Source organism: Platichthys flesus, chromosome 6, assembly GCF_949316205.1.
Source record: "Platichthys flesus chromosome 6, fPlaFle2.1, whole genome shotgun sequence".
NCBI classification, from domain to species: Eukaryota; Metazoa; Chordata; class Actinopteri; order Pleuronectiformes; family Pleuronectidae; genus Platichthys; species Platichthys flesus.
In genome coordinates, this window is record NC_084950.1 from 20,154,857 (window position 1) to 20,175,110 (window position 20,254).

Sequence of the window (20,254 nt, forward strand, 5' to 3'; positions counted from 1 at the left end):
TGCAATAAAGTTCAGATGGGGGGGGGGGGGGGGGGGCTATGAACCCTTTGGGCCAGATAAATTAACACAAATGATTTAATAATAATCTTTTCCTTCCTAGTGTTTAATCTTGAAATTAGAATGTATGTGCGTCACATTGTTTGTTTTGGTTTAGTTGTTTCGAATGTCTGTACAAACAGAACGTACAGGCGATATAACAGGAACATAATATTCCTTACTCCAATGGACAACACCACATGGCGTCAGCTGTGTCAAGGCTGTCATGAGGAGAATATTTTGCCAATGATACATTGACTTCATTGATATAATTCTATCCTCACTAAGATAGAAGTTCAAACATGAGTGTGTGGTTGTATGTGAGGGGTCCTGTAACATATAAACCTTTAGTATTTCTTTCTATCTATCTCTCTATCTATATATCTATCTATCCTGCTATGCACGATCTCGACCGCTAGATGGCAGTAACGGCTGTGAAAAAAACGTGTTTGAAAAAAACAACAAAAGAGTAGAAGAGAAAGGAAAAGGAAGGAACCCGTAGCAGCAGCAGCCGCAGCAGCAGCAGTAGCAGTACCACCACTACTACTACCACTACTACTAGTACTACTACTAGTACTACTAGTACTTGGACATGACCTTCAGCTGTTGCATCACAACTTTACTGTTACACACAACCCCAAGAAGAAGAAAACAAAGTGCAGCAACGAGCAGCAGCTTCTCTACAGAGCAGGGTCCAGCTCAGGAAGTGAACAGCTGAGTGACTTCACTTTGTTTTCCGCTGGTAAGTCTCCTTCATTTGTGGACATGTTGTCGCGTCCCCGCGTGGATCTGAGTCCTGGGGCTCAGCTTTGGAGTCTGGAAGCTTTTAACGTGTTCTAACTCACCTGCGTGTCTCTGTGTTAGTGCGTGTGTGCGTGTGTGTCTATGTGTCTATGTGTTTCTTACTGGAGCCGTGTGTTCCTACCAGACCCTCCATGTGACTCATTCATCGTGTGTCAGTGATTTGAGGCGGTTGTTCTGTTTGTATTAGTCCCCAAGAGAACAGGAGGTCAAGGTGTGTTTAGCTGCTGTGAGTAAGATTATTTGTGCCCCCTTATTCCAGAGCTTACAACTTCTAACAACATCTCACACTCATTAGAGCTGGAACATTAATCACAGTTTATCAATACACAAATTAATGATAGCCTAACCAGAGATGATCTGACAAAAGGCTCAGCGTCTGTTGTTGTAATTTGTTCTGTCTAAAATAAGAGGAATGATAGTCTCAACCAAAAACTACAGACAATAAAGTTGAAATGAGAGACAAAATGGAAGAAAGTGAAAAAGTGTTCAATGGTTGAATTATCATTTAATTTTCAGACTACACATCACATGCTATGATTTACTATGGCATGATTTCATGAAATTATTATAATCACATTAAAAAAAATCAAACAATCACCAATGTAATTTAATGTGACATGCAACTTTTGTTGAAGTTGAATGCACTTATTGTAACAAACCTAACGTAAAGCAAGGTGGTCAGTGCACACAGGCCAGTTGGATCCAGCTGGTAACATGATGAGACAGGTGTTTTTCATCACTTTCGTTGATTGTTCAGAGTAAATGATTGATCTGATATTTGTGAATGTATGAATCCAAGTAAAAATGTTGATCTAGGGGAGTTAAATGTGATTTTAAGGGACTGTTGGTCCTTGTTGGAGTCATGCACTCTTCTGAGTTCTACTCTAGTTAATTTATACATAAACTGCTATTATCTATTCTCGCTGAACTTTCAAAAAGTGCAATTACAGTATTCATGTGCTGAAATTGTTCCCTTTGCATTATATTCATATATAAACTCAACAAAGTTGTATCCTTATTTATATTCCACTTTAACCTGGTTATCCTCTGTTTTGTTACTGCTGTGATTGGGTATTATCTGCTGCTGCTGCAGCTTAGCCTTTCCAAAGGGAACCATTCAAGGAATGGTTCACCCAAAAATGAAAATTCATTATCTGCTCACCACTATGCTGGAGGGGTTGGCAAAGTGTTGGACTCGAGAAGGCTAAAAAAAAATGTGTGTAAATATGATATTTCGAGTCAAATTTGAATGTCAGGTTTTACTGACACTTGGATGACGCCACATGGGCAGTAAGGAGACATTTCGTTTTTTTTCGTCTGAAAAAGTGGTCCCCAGTTACTTCAATTAAATTGGATTTGATTGCAACAATATTTACCCCTGAAACTTAAAAAGTGTTTTGTGGAGCCAAACATTTCACCCACCCCCCCATCCGCATAGTGGTGGGTAGATAATTAATTGATTTTCATTTTTGAGTGAACTATCCCTTTTTAAATTAATTGTAACCCTGAAAGCTGTGTGCTTGATTAAAGATGTTAGACACTCTGAGTCAGGTGATTAAAGTTGTGTAACATTACACAATCCATAAACCATCTCTTTAACCTTACAGTGGTCTCATCTTCTACAAGGAGAGCTGTTTGCATTGATCAATGAGAAGAAGTAGTGGGCCTGTGGTCGACCACCAGGCTAATTATGGCCTCTGTTGTATTTGCAAACAAAGCTAATGCTTGAGTGCTCAGTACATAATAAACCTATAATCTTTTAGAACCAGCTGTAGCTGTTGTCCCACCGGCAGTTCTACCCTGATAACATCAGCAGAGTGTTATCTGATCATTTATAGTCGTGGCTACTGTTTGTGTCCATCCTCAATAACTTTGCTCACTGTTGAATTAAGTTTTATTGCTCAAAATTAATTTGATAATGATTTCATCTCAAACTCTTCATTCCAATAGAACAGATAGGAACCAAAATAATAAAAACGTCTTGGTGGAATTTCTATCACTAGCACATTGTGCTATTATCCATTTTCTTATTCAGTCCTCCCACAAAGTGTGAATCTATAACAGAAACACTGGCCGTTTTCACACTGCGTGTCGTCTAGGGTCTCATTTAGCATTTAATCAGGTAAAGGGTGATGGTGAAAAGGATCTAATTACTGACTCCCCCCTTCCTTAAGGTGAGGCAGGCCTCCTGTGGCAAACAGTCTCAAAGGTTAAAAGCTTTTTATTAGTGTTGTGTTATTGATCTCTGGCTCTGCTGTGATGAGCGAGGTGACTCATCGTGGATGAGGGACTGCAGATGAAGATTCTCAAATCAGCCTGCTGATTTATTAATGGTGAACAGGGGGTGTTCTTCTGGAGGGTACACACTTAAGCCTCGCACAATCAATTCATGGCTGGTTTCTCTCCTTTCTATTGTCCTCAGTTATAGGGAAATTTAGTAATTTATGACATTAGTCAACATTTGGTGACATACACTAAATGCAACATCACTACTCAGCCCTGGGCACAGCTCATGTTCACCTATAATGGACATAAAATGTCAAAGTCATGCTTTCATTTTATTACTTTGACATAAAATGTTGTAGACAGACATTAGTAATACTGGGAATGTGGAATTTTAATTTGAGAAGATTGAAATATATATATGTATAAGGCCAACGCTGATATTTTGCAGTTAAATAATCAGACTACAATATTATGGCGGATACTTATGTTTTTCATATATTCCATCATTCCCAACATTCCTGATGAGGATCCCCCACCCACTGAACTGAAAATAATGTATTAACTGATCTACAGCTTGATATTAGTCTTTATCTTGCCAGGCCTGATTGTGTAAATTCAAGCTGCGACTATTAGTCAGTTACACACTTCTCACAGGAGATCGTTCCCACTCACCAAAAATACAAGAAGAACAGACAAAACGGCGAGTGGTGGGAATGAATACAGCATCATTGACTATTATAAGTCAATGAGGGATTTTTCAGGTTTGTTCTGAACAGTTGAAAAATTAACCTGTCACCGCTTTCTAGTGGACTTCATTGCGACACAGCTTCTCAATAACCACAATGGATCTATAGTGTTTCTGTCGTCTACATGTTGGGACATATATTTATACCAATATGCATCTGCAGCACATCTACAATTAATTTGTTTCAGTGCACTAGTGTGTAATGCTATTGTACCACATGCTGCTGTATAAGAGCCATGTCAATATGAAATATCTAATTATAGGAGTACTTTGAGTCGGTGAATGTTACTGAGCCTTCATTGTTAAGATGTATGACAGTTATTAACATTATTTATATGGAAACAATTTTGCTGAACCCTTTATCCTTCACAAGCAGCAGACTCTTCAGTCATTTTAAATTCTGTTGAAGATCTGTAGGTTACACTGTGACCGTTGTTCACTGCGTGAAGAGACTGTCTCTCCACCCAGATACATATTCCATATGTACGGGGAATGACACCGAGAGATCGTCTCAATACGATAGAGAACCCAAAGTTGTCGGTCTATCCTGTCTTCAGAGTAAAGGTCATGTCTACGTAGTTACGCAGCAGCTACAGGTGTTTTTATTCACGAGTTTATCTTTTTTAAGTGTTCTTCAGCCCCCGGCAATGCAGCCTGTCATCGCCTCAGGGGTTAGTAATGATAAGTTGTATTTGTCATCCAATAGCCGTGGCCTGGCTCCGCCACAGCCCCTAACGTAGCAGAGGGCACAGTTATTTCTGGGTACCAAGGTTAATCTGGGTCGTGTGTGAGCTTTGGTTAAGGGCATGTCCTGGCAGAAAGGTACAAGATTGCCTCGTCCGCTCTTTAGTTGCCACAACGTTTTATGGGGCCAATCAAATAATCTGCACTGGGTGTGAGTGTAAGTGAGTTTGACTACGTTCTTGCGGTCGTTCAAAGGTGGCGTTGAGAGCACGGTTGCCTTGTGGGCCGTCCTTGAAAGGTGATATGATCTGGCCATCTGTTTCTGGAGCCTTGTGCCCTTCAGTCAGCTGTTGTGTGTATGTGGTGGTGGAAGTACTTTGTGGAGGGGGTGTTGATACTGATGACGGACTCATGAACAAGCTCTGGCTGAGTCTACTGTTTGAGGACATACTAGTTTACAGTAGCAAGTTGCTTCTCATGTAGCCGGGCCACATTTCACGCATCACTATTAGGCTTTGACTCAGTTACAAGAGAATGACATAACAGCTTTGTTTGTTTATTTTGTGGTATCAGATAACCGATAAGCAGCGGCCAAACTCACCCATTATAATAGAGCACCAGGTTTGCAAATACATAGTGAAATCTGAGCACACTTCAGTTGACCATTTAGTGTTCTCACCTTGGAGCAATTTTTATCGACTGCTTTGGTGAGTGTGATTATTTACAGTGTTCTGTTGCGTAATCTTTTCACTGCTCGGCAAATTGATTCAAGGAACAGTGTTTGTAGTTTTTTAGAAAGTGGTAGCTGTATTTCAAAGGTCCATTATTTAGGCATGATATTTCACTGCTCACACAGTAATACAGCAGATGTATCACATAGCAATAAATTGTTTATGGTGTGCTATAAATGTGGTCGATGCCGGCCAGCTAGTTCTGGCAGGCAACTCGAGCTGCGCTGCGCCAATCATGTGACTACATACATCATGTTACATACATCATGTGACATATACATCATGTGAAATACCTCAATCTCCACAACCATCTATAATACACACCCACCTTATCAGGTGGTCTATTTAACCAGAGAGACATTTCCCATCAACCCTCTTGCTCACACTGCTGCTGCAGTATTGCTACCTGTTGCTTCAGCCCCTCCACCACCCCAGCATCCACCTGTAGGCTCCAACAGGGGGTTACTAGTATTTGGTCATCACTCCCATCATTCCTGTGTAATGATATGGGGGAGTGATTAAGTTGGAGCCTAGACGCCAAACACTAAATCTGTTGTAATAAATATATAACATGATCGAACATGAGTTGTCTGACTGAACTGGAAAACCTGAGAGGTTAAAGACAGTGAAAGAACAACAAAACATTGTTGTACATGGACACAAAGGTTATCAATATGTTTGTAGATAAAGGTAATAAATAAATTGACTGTAAGCTAAACCCAGAGGGCAGCCCACTATGATGTAATGATTATGTTTAAAAAAAAGGACATTCAAGGATGTTTCATAAGTGGAAAAGCAAACCAGAGTAATGTGAACCTCTCTCATAAACATTCAGGACACAATAGGTAGACAGACTGGCTCCTCTTCTGGTACAGCTGCACATTGCAACAACCAGCAGCATGGACTCTTGCGAGACTTAAATGTGCTAAGTCAGCAGCAGGCTAACGAACTCGAGGAGGAGAAGATGGTGATATGTATAATAAAGCGGTTTAGTTGCCGATGATGAGGATTGATATTCATGTGAAAAAGAAGTGTGGCTGGTCTTACCTGGAGTAGTGGCAACCTTAGACTAACAACCCATTTAATGTCCAGTCCTGCATTTGTAAGTGACATATAAACCTACATCCTTCACCTTTGCATCTTCTATCAGACTTATAGATAAAAGCTAATACCCGTGTTTCCTCAAGAAACTAAAGTTTTACCTTTTTATTTTGGGGCTCATGTCACAAACCCTGACATTTATTTCACTCATGGTTAATGAGGCACCACTTCACCAGCACTGTGGTCATCCAGATATTTGTACCAGTTAGCTCACACAGCTTTAACTGTTTCATGTCTGTGCAACTGAAAACTGTTGTTTAACTTGTAAACATTCAAACTTAAAAGGGATAGTTCACAGTAAAATGGAAATTCATTCATTCTCTACTCACCACTATTTTGATGGAGAAACAACTAGACTCCAAAAGTGTTTTGTGGACTCAAACAATTCACCCATCCCTCCAACAGCATTGTCGTGAGTGGACAATGAGTGCATTTTCATTTTTCGGCATCCCTTTAAATGCATCTTATCACTGTGGGCCTGATCTACCAAGGGCCCAAATAAAGAGTGCTAAATTGCATTTGCATTTTAACAGATTAGACGTTTAGTTGGTGGGCGTTTTGCGGGTGATCTACTAAAAATGATTGCAAGTGATAACAGGTGCAAACATGGTTGAGGCAGTCGTTTTGAAATGAGTGGCTGTGAATGCTCAGTTTTGATTGTTGCAGCCACAGATGGCGCTGTGCTGATTAGCATCTACCTTTCAAACTTATTAAATGAAGATGCAGTCACAAACCCTGCACTTACTCTTAAATTAAAGTATTTGCATCTACTCCACCCATTATTTTGCGCATTAAGGTAGAAATGCCCGATTAAGGCAAACGTACTAATTGCACAGCGCGTGTTGTTCTGCACGTATTGCTCAGTGCGCACCGTTAGTAGATCAGCATGCATGTTTTTTTGCAGGTGAAATCAAGTTTGCACACGTTTATACACGCCCAAACCTTTAGTAGATCAGGGCATGCGAGTTCAAATCAAGCTACTAAACCTGTTTTTTTGTACCATTTCTTCGCAGGGCAAGAAAAAAGGAGTTTGCTGATTTGAAGAGGCGTTTCCAAACTGGGACATGTCATACATCATAGCCTTAGCTCCTCCGTCCTGACAAAAGGATATTGACAGTCTACCTCAACAAATGTGCCATCCATCCTCCCTCTTCTACCTCTTAGCACATCCCCTACTCCTTCTCTACCTCAGCATGTACTGTAAATGCACATAGCTCTTATCAACCGCGTCAGAAAGTCCAACTGACCCTTCACGTTATCACGGTGCTCTCGGGTGTCAGTCATCCAGTGATAGTGGAACAGTTGACTGGGTTCCTTCTGCCTTTACAGCACATAATCACTATCTGACACTGTGCCAGGAGGTGCCGCCTGGAGCAGCCATGTTGGGCGTGGGTTTGTGATGTCTGAGCCCTGCGACGGACCAGCACCAGGAGCTTGGGAAGGGCGGAGTGTCAGAAACGCTCCTCTGTTTGTGGTTGGCAGTGAAGATGATGAGCAGGACATGGGTCAAGTGGAGACAGGCATGAGGAACGAGATGTTTCGAGAGGAAGAAATGGAGGATGATGAAGATGGGTCGGTAAGTTGCAGGTGTTTATTCATGTGTGCAGCTTGTGTCAAAGGTTTCCTAGCTAACAGGTGTATAATGAGGTGTAACTTGTACCTCAGTTATTTTACGGTATTAAGATCGATCTTTGTTCTGATATTATTAGTATCAGAACTGATACTAACTGTAACTATTCAAATGTAAGTTTTATTTTTTTTGCATTTGCAGTATAAGTGGTGAAAGTTTCTGTGTTATGTTTATCTGTATCTATATCTTGACTCTTTTTTGGGTCCTCATGTCATGTCCCCACCCCCCCTGTCCTCTCCACCAGCCATCAGAGCGACAGATTGTGGTCGGCATTTGTGCCATGATGAAAAAGTCCAAATCCAAGCCCATGACTCAGATCCTGGAGCGCCTTTGTAAGTTTGACTACATCGACATGGTCATCTTTCCTGAGGAGGTGATCCTGGAGGAACCTGTGGAGAAATGGCCCCTCTGCGACTGCCTCATCTCCTTCCACTCCAAAGGTAAGATCTTTAAGGGATATCTTTCTTTGTCATGACAATGGTGACAGGGGGCAGGCAAATGTGTCCTGGTATCTTAACTCTCCAAGGAGGTGGTGGAGGTTGTAGATTTTTGGGGTTACACCTTTGTTTGAGAACTAGCTTTTCAATTGTACTCTGCTACTATGCAAATGCATCTTATTTTATTGAAATAAGAAATCCACTTATAATGAAACAATCAAATTATAAGTCAACACTCTTTGCTTTGTATTATCAAACCTCTGTTGTCAAATTCATTTGTATGTTGGTGGAAACAAAAGGGAAGTGATGCTTCCCTGTTACAGTAACCACTTAGTTGTCAGACGAAGATGGGAATCAGATTTGAACTGAAACTAAATGTCATTTCCTGCAACATTGTATGAATCTGTTCAATAAGTTAAATAGAAGTATTGTTGTTAACAAATGTCACTTCAGACACATTTACAATGAAGGTTCAAGTATTATGCTCTATTTAGGTTGCAGAGGAACTTGTTCATGTGGAACATGTGTTTTTAAAGGAACTTGAAGATATAATTTCTCAATAGCCCTAGTGGTTGGCTAATTATATTGAAGTAACTTAAACTGCAAGTGGTGATGCAATCCTGTTCAAATAAATGTACTATTGTTGCTGCACTTGTGGGATATAATGTCCTCAGCACACTCAATTTTAGTTGTTGGTTGAGCTTGGATTGTTACACATACTGGACTAAGGTATAAGGTCTTTATAAATTTTACTGCATTTTTCAGGATTCCCTCTTGACAAAGCTGTGGAGTACGCCAAGCTCAGGAATCCACTGCTCATCAATGACCTCAATATGCAGTATTTCATACAGGACAGGTAAGCTTTACACACACACACTCATAGACACACACAGATATTCTCTGCCAGGCTCATAACCATGACTAACAGAGGGGAAAACATAACTCCAGCCCGAATGTAATCTGAGACCTTGTAGTAATTCCCAGTCATTCCCAGAGCGTGATTTAAAACCAAACGTGTTAGAGCACCTAAGGTTTTCTCTTTAGATATTTTCCAAGCTCCTCTGAAAGTTCAGTAATGACCTGCGAAAGAAGCTCACTGAACTCTGGGAATGACCTTATTGATTCTTTCACACAGATTTAATCATAATTTAGCCAAAACATTAAACATGTCAATGGTTTATAAGTTGTGTTTGATCAGAATAGAATAGAACTGTATTGTCCACCAAAGTGTAAAATTATCATTGGCTCACTAATAAGTGTGTAACCCTTTCCTTCTTTACCACCCAAATTCTATAAACACCCACATGCCTTACACTTAAAAATTAAAATTCACTCATTATTTACTCCCCACTATGTTGATAGAAGGATGGGTGAAGTATTGGGATCCACAAAACACTTAAGGAGGCAATTTACATTTTTTGGTGAACTATCCCTTTAAAATCTGAACATGTAGACTCACTATGTTTAATAAACACATGACGTTATTAATAACAGTTGTTTGATTCCCTGTCAGGAGAGAAGTTTACCGGATCCTAAGAGAAGAGGGCATTGACCTACCTCGCTACGCTGTGTTAAACCGAGATCCCGACAATCCTGAGGGTGTGCAAGAGTTCTTTTAAAAAATATAATCTGATTTAAATAATAAAATATGAACCCACAGTTTTTATAGCAACAAACGCATATTAGCAATCATAGCTGCAGTAATCAAGTAATATATTGATCATTTTTTGTGTTAAGTCCAAGAGCCAGAAACCCGAGTTCATTTAACAAAGTGTTACCCATGTAAGACAAATTGGATGTTACTGAGTTCATCACTATTTTTGTGTAACTATAGAAACAGAACTGAGACAGTTCACATTGAAAAGTTAAATGATACAATTTTATTTATTTATTTGTTTTTGCTGCCATTGTGACCTGTTGCCTGTTGGACATAAAGTCATCTTTCTTAGTCTGTGTTCAGATTAAATGAGGGTTGGACATCCAACATGAATGACTATCTGTTCATAGAGATTACGTAAACTGTAATGTGATTGCAATGCAACTAGTCACCAAGTGATTCAAATCCCAGCTCAGCAGGAAGATTTGATTTGATTGCGCGTTTACATGAAGAAGAAAAACAATATTCACTGTCTCTTTTGGTCATAGACATTCCTAACGATTTTGTATTGTACAAAATCAAAACTTATTTGGGCACTTTCCTTGTCTGTACCATCAATGTTTGTTAAGAATTATCAAGCAAAATGTGTCCATATGCAGAGTGTAACCTTGTGGAGGCTGAGGACCATGTGGAAGTGAATGGGGAGGTGTTCCCGAAACCCTTTGTGGAGAAACCTGTGTGTGCTGAAGACCACAACGTTTACATCTATTACCCAACATCTGCTGGAGGAGGCAGCCAGAGACTTTTCAGAAAGGTAACTCTCACAGAGCAAATTGGCAACAAGATGTTCAGTCATTGGCAAATACTTTCAGGAAGGAGTTCAGGAAGGTGCTTCAGGTCACACAACTTTTAAACTCAGCCATCCATGGACACAAATATTTGCTGTCTCTTTATGTTGATTTGATGTCTCACTTTTTTTTGTTTAAGCAAAAGAAAATTATGTAAACTTAAATTATTTAATAATTTAAAATGTCTCTTTGATATATAGATTGGGAGTCGGAGTAGTGTATACTCACCAGAGAGCTGCGTACGTAAGACTGGATCCTACATCTATGAGGAGTTCATGCCCACAGATGGCACAGACGTGAAGGTAAGGTCAAAGTTCATTTGGCCATCGGTGGAGTTGTTTTATTTCCTTTCACATAAGAATAAGTGTTCAGATGAGGAGCAGTGCCTGAGGCAGCACTTAATAATAATGCATTTTATTTATTTAGAACTTTTTTTCATTTCATTTACCTTTTCATATATTAAATGCAGTTCCAAGTGTTTTACAATAATATCATAGACATGAAATAAGTGATATCAATAAAAACATTTTAGCAATAAAACCAAGCCTTAGGATTTATAAAAAAAAACACAAAACTACCTACTCCTTTGATGCCAACAACAGTAGGCTGCTTCTCCCAAACTTTTTGTAGTTCGTTTTTGGGATATTTAGCAAGCCCATGTTAGAAGATCTCAGGGAACAGTTTTGAACTGATGCAAATGCATATTCTTCCACATTTTTTTTTTAGTCTGTCGTGTATTAGAAACATCATAAACACTTTTTTCAGACTTATTCTTGCTGTATTCTGAGATGGGCTCATTCTGACATTTAATAACATTTTACTACAGGGCTGGCAGGAAAGACTCAGGAGATTGTCTGTAGCAACTGACTCGGACATTTATGTCCTCACGTACAGCCCCTTTGGATAATTTCAGGAGAATATTTGGTGTTCAGTGCAGATCCTATAGCAGTTTTAATGAAATATAGAAACCGTTATCATATGCTCACCGACGTTGCCATGTTTGTGTGTCTTCTGTATGTGTTCTTATTATGTGTTGGTCCTGGAAATCTCAGGTTTACACAGTGGGTCCAGACTACGCCCACGCAGAGGCACGAAAGTCTCCTGCTCTGGACGGAAAGGTAGAGAGGGACAGCGAGGGGAAGGAGATCCGCTACCCCGTCATGCTTACTGCCATGGAGAAACTGGTGGCTCGCAAGGTCTGCCTGGCTTTCAAGGTAAAACTGCGTCTTCATGCAGCGAAGTTCAGCACAGTGATCAAAGATAAAAGATCCATATTTGAGTTGGTCAGCCTTTTTTTTTTTTTGAAACTACATTATTTACGAGTTCAAGGTCATCCTTTTGTACCTCCCACCCCCAATAGTGGTGGGAAAAAAACATTTTAATGTTCAGTAATCCCTTTTTACCCAACACAAACAATGCATCAACCTGCACAAGACCATACGATTTGTACCCATTACAAGCCTGATAAATATAAACCTGTGACAGAATAACTAATGTGTGCTACAGTTTTATTTAGCTGCTGTGAAAATATATAAATATGATAATAATTACTTCCATAAACAAAGTGCTGCAGTTACTGCTGAAAAAATAGTTTATTAGCAATAAAACAATGCCTCTGCAAGTAAATGATCATGTGTTCTTTAAAGAGCAGAGAATCAAATACACAAGCTAATTTAAAAAAAAGTACATACTGTATGGAGCGCTCTTTCATAGTTATGTGTTTTATATTCTTGTATTATAATCATTTTACGTCTGTCTGATTAAAACATACTGTAAGTGTTTCCTATAGATGTCATATGATGAACTTAAACAAATCTTCTTTTTCTTCTTTAGCAAACAGTTTGTGGATTTGATCTGCTCAGAGCCAATGGCCACTCCTTCGTCTGTGATGTTAACGGTTTCAGCTTCGTCAAAAATTCCATGAAGTACTACGACGACTGTGCCAAAGTCCTGGGGTATGTGACTTAAGCTCACAGACACACTACTAAACAATGATCTCTAAAGCTGCTTTCAGACATGCACTGAACTCTGGAGGATCTCTGGACATTCCTTGGAGGGGCTGCCTCTAATTCAGGCAATTGTCTGAATTAGAGGCTCCAGACTTTCTCTAGCCAGCCTCCTAATAATATATGCATAGAATGTCTGAATGAATGGGCATGGTGATGACATTAGTAACGTACTATAAAAAAAGTGGCGCCATACATTTAGAAGACACTGACAAAGGTGTCAATGAGAGCCTTTGGTGATAAGAGCCGTCACTGTTGTAGATATGCTGTAAACAAACACCTGTGATCTCCTGCCTCTGCCTACTGCATCACCCATCACTTGAGGACTGCAGAGATTTCTGTTTTGTTGTGAACTAAGCGTAGAATGACCCAATTGTGCGGGTTCACGTCTGAAAACTGCTTAACTTTTCTACTAGGTCTTTAGATCGCAGGACATTTGAAGGAGAACTTCGTAATTGCATTTACCATCACACTTTATTGCAAGAACGATATGCATCATTGTAGATCATGTAATGAAGAAGAAGGCTCTTTTTGTTTCTGATGTTGCTGACTGTCTTCGAAGCATCGTCTTGCTGCGTCTGTGTGGCAAGTGCTGCCTTGAAGCTGTCATGTTGTAGTTTATCCACAGACCTTGACAGCTCCGAGGATGCTGTTGTCAGCTTTACATCGTAGTTTGTTTCTGATTCATTACCTTCGAAGCTGAAACTGCATAACTGAAGACTTAAAAATGTAACAAATATAAAGGAAGCTTTCCCTCCAGTAATGATAATAGCATGAGCATAATCCCTTAAGATCCAATGCTCATGTCCAAGCAGCAAGTCTTCATTAGTTTCTTTAGGGCACAAAACAAGCACCAATAATATCAAAGTGTTAGCGTTTAAATTCATATAATGTGTTTTTTTATGATCTACACTGCAGTCGATTTTTTTATAATCTCAATGTCCCTGGTTTTTGTTGGTTGCATAAAACATCCTTCAGGTGAAATAAGAGACACATATTTAGACCTTGAATCAAGGTGTTGCAATGAAAGTGACTGTTGCAGGGAAGCATGAGCTCAATGAATAATACGTTGGCTTTTTATTTATTTTTTCTTTTGTTTTTTTTAACCTATTTACCTCATTCAATTATGATTCCAAGTCATCATTGTTATTTCTTTCCTCTGTTTCACCAGGAACATGGTAATGAGGGAGTTAGCCCCCCAGTTCCACATCCCCTGGTCCATTCCAATGGAGGCTGAAGACATCCCCATCGTCCCAACCACCTCAGGAACCATGTACGTACTGACAGGGAAAATCCACATATTTTATAAATATGTGGATTTTAGAGTTGAATGAAACGATTTTTATAACCTATTACTATTGAGCTAGGTTTTTCAACCAAAATAAAATGTTCAGTTTAAAATATATTATTTTCTCCTAATTTACTAAACTTTAATGTTCAACAATCATTTGGCCTGACAGGCGTCATATTTCATACCTGACATGTACTACACTTTTCCTTAGATGAATAGTGTGGGTGGAAATGAGCCCTCACACATGAACGCAGGGTTATTAGGGTTTACTGACCCACTGACCTCCACACACACTCAGACACCCACTGAGTCCTCACTGAAATCTCATCTCTGTCGCTGGTGTCAGTGTCACTCTAGATGATGAGCAATGTGGTTTTCAAGGCTGTAAAAGGTCTTAGATACCATTGGAGTGATCCAATCTCAAGTGGTCAGTGGTAAGATCTGAACGCGATCGGAGGTCCAATCACTCAGACCACATTCAGAGGTCACATGTGGCCACTTTATTTTCCCCATGTGCACGCAAAAAGCCCCTGGGCCACATGAAGGACCACCTACTCAGTTGACACCTCTAACGACTACAGTTAAACATGTGCTGGTTCTCATTGTCTGTACGTTGATTTGACAACCACATAATGACTGGAAAATGGTAAAATCTTTCTCCATAGCACATTTATTCATTCAGCCCCACTGGAGTCCTCGAACATAATTTGGTCTTTGCAAACACAAATGACGTACGTGAATATTTGCTTATAGATCATGAAAATTAGATCCCATCGCAAGTTGTCACAGGAGACACATTCAGGAGACATTTTTATACACACAGACAAACCTAACGCTGACAACTTGGGATCAGATCTCTCAAGATTGATGTTAGCACCGGGTCTGAATAGGGCCTTAGAGGAGATTTACTGAGATGAACAGTGAAATACCCGAGTTTCTGCTGCATTGTCATCTTGTTCCATCCGCTCCTCTTCCTCAGGATGGAGCTGCGCTGTGTTATTGCCATCATCCGTCATGGAGATCGTACACCAAAGCAGAAGATGAAAATGGAGGTTCGACATCCTCTGTAAGTCTGGAATGCATTCAGTTTTATGATTTGGTCTTCTTACTGTTCGCAGTCTGTTTTTTTTTTACTATAAAAGACGGGTAGCAACTAAGTTATCTTTCTGTGAAAATGGCCTTGCCATTGATGCTGCCCCACATTTTTAAGTTAATTTGGGAAATAAATGTATTCTTGTAACTTCAAAAGCATTTCTCTTGTCTAATCTCCCTTAATCCTTCTACTTTATTCTGTTTGTCTGTCAAAGGTTCTTTGACTTGTTTGAGAAGCATGGAGGCTATAAATCAGGAAAGCTCAAGCTAAAAAAGCCAAAACAGCTACAAGTGAGTGCGATTACAATAATCTTTTGTTCCCTCTTTTCCAACATGCTCTCTCATTCCTTAAAGTACTGGGCTCTATATCAGTTATGGATCAATCTAATAGCTATCGTAAGTCCTGTTATCCTGTCACTGTATCACCTTTTTATAAAAAAATTATTTCTTCACTGTCAGTCTTGTTGTTCACATAATTTTCATTCAGAACATTTGTACAGGAGGTGTTAGTGTGAGTTTAGTCTGGGTAGTGAACTTAAAGCAAAGTCAAATTGAGGATAACTGCCTCTGTCTTCAGGAAGTGCTGGACATTGCTCGCCTGCTGCTGGCTGAACTGGGCCAGCATAACGACTGTGAGATCGAGGAGAAGAAATCTAAACTGGAACAGCTCAAGACCGTCCTGGAGATGTGAGTGACACACACATATCAGACACACACTGGCTCACAAACGCACAACATCAGTCATTATCTTCCTGTTTCTGCCATCGCCATTCATCGACAGTCTGCGATTCTCGATTCAAATCGAGCTCCATCTGGCTTCACCCAGGTTCAATCATCTTTCTCATACTCACAGCCAGACACATTACATTACATTACATGTCATTTGGCTGACGCCATTGTCCAAAGCGACTTACAATTATTACACTCAACATTTATGAGGGACCATTTAGGGGTTCAGTATCTTGCCAAGGACACTTCGGCATGTAGATGGGGAAGAGTGGGATTTGAACCGGCAACCTTCTTTTTGAAGAACTACCTCTCTACCACCTAGGCCACACCGCCCACCTAGGCCGCACTGCCCACATGTTTACTGTGGTCACTCCCTCCCTCTTGTCTCTAACCCTTTGCTTTATCTTTTCTTCCCTCCTCCATCCCTCCTCTCTCCTGCTCAACCATCCCTCTTTCTTTTTCTCCAAAAGGGAATCCAGCTTGAATGACATTCAGTACGCACCCTTTTCCCTTCTCATTTTAAAGGATGAGGTTTTATCACCCTCCTTTTCTTTGGTCTTCATAGACTATGTATAAAATATTAGGAATGCTTTGTCTCTTCCTGACACAGACCGAGAAGAATTTATGTTAAAACTGTGATTTTTCGCCAATGGTAACCATTAAGATTGTCGGAAAATGCGTATAAACTGCGTGAAGAAGGTAGTTTAAGCACTTGATTTAATATTTGTAAGATATTCCTAATGTTTTGTACACAGAGTGAATCATTTCCATTAACATCCATTTGGACACATACACAGTCAAATGTCTCGGATTTCACTGTGTTTCTGTGTGTGCTGTGTCTGCATGCCATCCTCACCACATATCAACTAGACTCTCAGTCTTCTAATGTCTTCCTTTCTCCTACCTTCCATTTTAGCATTTATACAAATGATGGTTAGTTTCTGTCACTTAAACCAAAGGGAGAATGCAGTGAATTGTTTTTATCAATCAAGATACAAATCTAAGTCAAAGGAATTGGTGGATAACTTTTAAAACAGCTGTAAGGTCCTGTTGACACCTGGTATTAATATCCGTCCTGAGAGAACCAATCTCCCTTAAATCTATTTCAATAGGCATGTACACCTCAGAGACTTTAAAGCCTGTGACTGTGATCTGCCCGTAACCTGTGCTTTCCCTTGTGTCGACCCTTACTCTTAGTAAACTCGATCCTGAAAGTGTAAACTAGATTCTCCCAAGTGTAAACTAGATTCAGTCAATACCAACAACTTCACTATTTTTTTGTGTGATGTTAATATTTTTCAAGTTGGGCTCTGTGACAGCAGCTCCAATTCTCTGGCTCCTTGCCTTGTTTATCATGGTTCAGTGTCCATCATCATCTGGCTTTGTGAGTCCTCCGATCAGTTGACTTTCCTTATACAGAACACTATGCAGTCATTAGTCTGCAGGATGTTTATGACAACACGACATGCAGGGCAAGTAGAGGCCTTGTTTCGGCATTTGACTTTTGAGAATCATAAGAGGAATATAATCGATGTTGAATTTCACCCTGCACTATTGCAAAATAGTTCATTGTCATCTTCTTGAATGATGAACTGAACAGTTTCATTTGATGAACGTGAATATGCAATATCTAGCATTTCTACTCGACCAAAATAGTGTAGATGCAAATACTGCATCTACAATAAACATACTTTAACTTATCACGCGCAATGTGATTTACAAAGCCTGAAAATAATGAAGGTGTTTGTGACTTTGTCTATATTATTTACCTTTGAGAGGTAGATGCTAATTGGCACATCGTTACGCACAGATGTCTGCAGTTATTGTGGTGAGGAGGAGTCGGCACAACGAAGACCGAGAGAACAGTTTTTTTTCTGCTCGTATAAATATGTTGGATTGACAGAGGCAAAAATAGTATTCTCTTGCCAGGGCACTGATGGCCATCGTCATACCAGATAGAGGGTTGGTCGGCTGCCTGGTGTGCGCTCTATGTGCTCTATAATGGCCCGTGTGTCGCACCTGAGAGCTAATTTCACAGAAAGTGAACTGCAATTGCTGCACAATATTGGTCATAGGCTTCTCTTCCACTGGCCCGGTCTGTTTTAATTACGGGGTTTTATTATGAGCTATTTTTTCTTTTGTTCTTCTTCTTATGTCCTGTCATCTTCTCTCAATTTTATTGTATTTTTTACCAACAGCATTTACTTTCTTGCAAATACTCTCCCATATCGCGTTTCTTTGAGTCATATTAATATTTGACTGCTTCTTTGCTGTAGCTCAACAACATGTTTGTTTGCCTCTTCCCCTAAAACCGTCAATTCCATGGCATCAAATATCGCTTTGTGCTTGTGGTCACTCTGCTCTCCGTAATCCTCCATGGCGGAAACCAGCAACACAAGAAAGTTCTATATGGTGAAATAGAGAAATCTAAATCAGTTTCTCTGGTGTGCCCTCTAGTAGTAACCTCCGGTAACACGTGTGGTACATCGGCAAGTATATGAACACCTACGTTCACGCAAGGCGGTTGTCAACGCGAACGCTTGTTTAAACAAAGTGTTTCTCCAGCCGTAGTGTGTGTTTGACTCGCTCTAGAATTCAGGAGACTACATTTTGACATCATGAAAAATGACTGAGGACTCAGTGCTAAAATGACCAGAGCGACACGCAGACATGCTCCAACACCATTGATTAATAACTAAACACATGATCGTTATGTTATCACCTAAATCATCTCAAGAAAAATGGAACAATTGAACATGAACTAATTCCTTTTTTGGAATCGTAAACTTAGTTACAAATTTGAACTAGTCAATTTTAAGTGTGAACGGGCACAGAAATGGATATAACTATATATAAACCTTTATAAACTGTGTTATTAAATATGTTTTGCAGCTCCACACAAATTTTATTCGATGGAATAGGGGGAAAGATGGCTCTTTTGGTAGTAAAGGTTGCCGACCTCAGTCATGACCTATACAAACTCACGGCGGAAATAATAAGTGGAGATCTCGTAGAGCTGCTGGTCTTTAGCTGCTTCAATCCTAGGTATCATCTGAGTGACTGAATTATCATTAAACCAACTGCTAATACGGTTACTGTGTTGTGTGTGTGGTCAGTGTGGCAGACTTGGAAGAAGTTGTTGCCTTGTTCTGGTCTCCTTGTCAAGCTTTTGTTGGAATGGGTTCAGGGTTAAGTCAGATGTGTGTGTGGTGTTAAAATAGTTAAGGATGGGATGACTTGTTTCTTTGTATCTATTTGTGTTTTACTGTCTGTCCGTCTATTCCTGCCCTCCAGGTACGGTCATTTCTCAGGTATCAACAGGAAAGTCCAGCTCACCTACCTGCGTAACGGCCAACCTAAGGCCTCCAGCGAAGAAGAAGGTACACACAGACACACAAACAAACACAGGTAGTAAAACTATTGCAGTGTGGGAATATTTACAACAACGGCAAAACATTTCAAAAGCCAGAAACCTAAGATCAAATAAAACATTTAAGCAAATGAAAGAGGCTAAATTATAAAAGGGGGTCTTAACTTGTTTGGACGAGATAGAAGGTTGAATGACATCCATGCTTTTGCAGTTGCCAAATACAACAATTTTGGTTATGTATGTATTTTTATGCAGTGATTTCTGATAAAAAATTGCAAATCCGCTGCGGTTCTTCCAGACTCCAAGAGGGAAGGTCCTTCTCTGCTGCTGGTGTTGAAGTGGGGCGGGGAGCTTACGCCTGCAGGCCGGGTTCAGGCTGAGGAGCTGGGCAGGGCCTTTCGCTGCATGTATCCTGGAGGTCAAGGTACAAGTCACTCACACACCCACACACACACACACACACCATTCAACTAACTGACATACTTCTTTGGCTCTTGTGAAAAACGTGTTCTTCTATGGCGAAAAAGACAAAAAATCTTTTTTATACCCAAACACAAACTTGAATTTGTCATCCAGCTTTATTTTAAAGATTTACAAATGTTTTTTTATAATTTAACAAGCCAACATTTTCTTGAACCTAGTTTGAGCCCATATCCACAGTCTGGATATTCAAACATTTTTGTCATGCTTTCTTCCCTTTAATCAAAGTGATGTTTTATAATCACTGTCTTCACGTAAACGAATACTTGATAATAATTTTGTTTTGAGAAATGTTTTGTTCTTTTTCAATGATACCGATATTCAGACGCTGTTATCAAACTGCAAAACTGATTGTCTACAAAAACATTGGTTTGAATTTATCTCCGCACACTGCTTGGATGTGGGAAAGAATATAAGTATTTACTGTCTCTGCTTGCAGTTTGCAAG

At 39.8% G+C, this 20,254-nt stretch overlaps 1 protein-coding gene across 6 annotated transcripts in view; it reads left to right on the forward strand.

Annotated features, from left to right (window-relative positions):
• Positions 1-523: 523 nt before the first annotated feature.
• ppip5k1b (diphosphoinositol pentakisphosphate kinase 1b) overlaps positions 524-20,254 on the forward strand; it is a 49,649-nt gene continuing 29,918 nt past the window's right edge. For all 6 annotated transcript variants that reach the window (XM_062389493.1, XM_062389495.1, XM_062389496.1 and 3 more), the window contains exons 1-15: positions 524-778; positions 7,341-7,903; positions 8,202-8,397; positions 9,160-9,250; positions 9,908-9,993; positions 10,651-10,805; positions 11,040-11,141; positions 11,892-12,053; positions 12,673-12,794; positions 14,017-14,118; positions 15,116-15,202; positions 15,444-15,519; positions 15,806-15,915; positions 19,252-19,337; positions 19,626-19,751. In XM_062389493.1, coding sequence (XP_062245477.1) covers positions 7,727-7,903; positions 8,202-8,397; positions 9,160-9,250; positions 9,908-9,993; positions 10,651-10,805; positions 11,040-11,141; positions 11,892-12,053; positions 12,673-12,794; positions 14,017-14,118; positions 15,116-15,202; positions 15,444-15,519; positions 15,806-15,915; positions 19,252-19,337; positions 19,626-19,751 — 1,678 coding nt within the window. In that variant the 5' untranslated portion in view covers positions 524-778; positions 7,341-7,726. The remainder of the gene's footprint in view (positions 779-7,340; positions 7,904-8,201; positions 8,398-9,159; positions 9,251-9,907; positions 9,994-10,650; positions 10,806-11,039; positions 11,142-11,891; positions 12,054-12,672; positions 12,795-14,016; positions 14,119-15,115; positions 15,203-15,443; positions 15,520-15,805; positions 15,916-19,251; positions 19,338-19,625; positions 19,752-20,254) is intronic.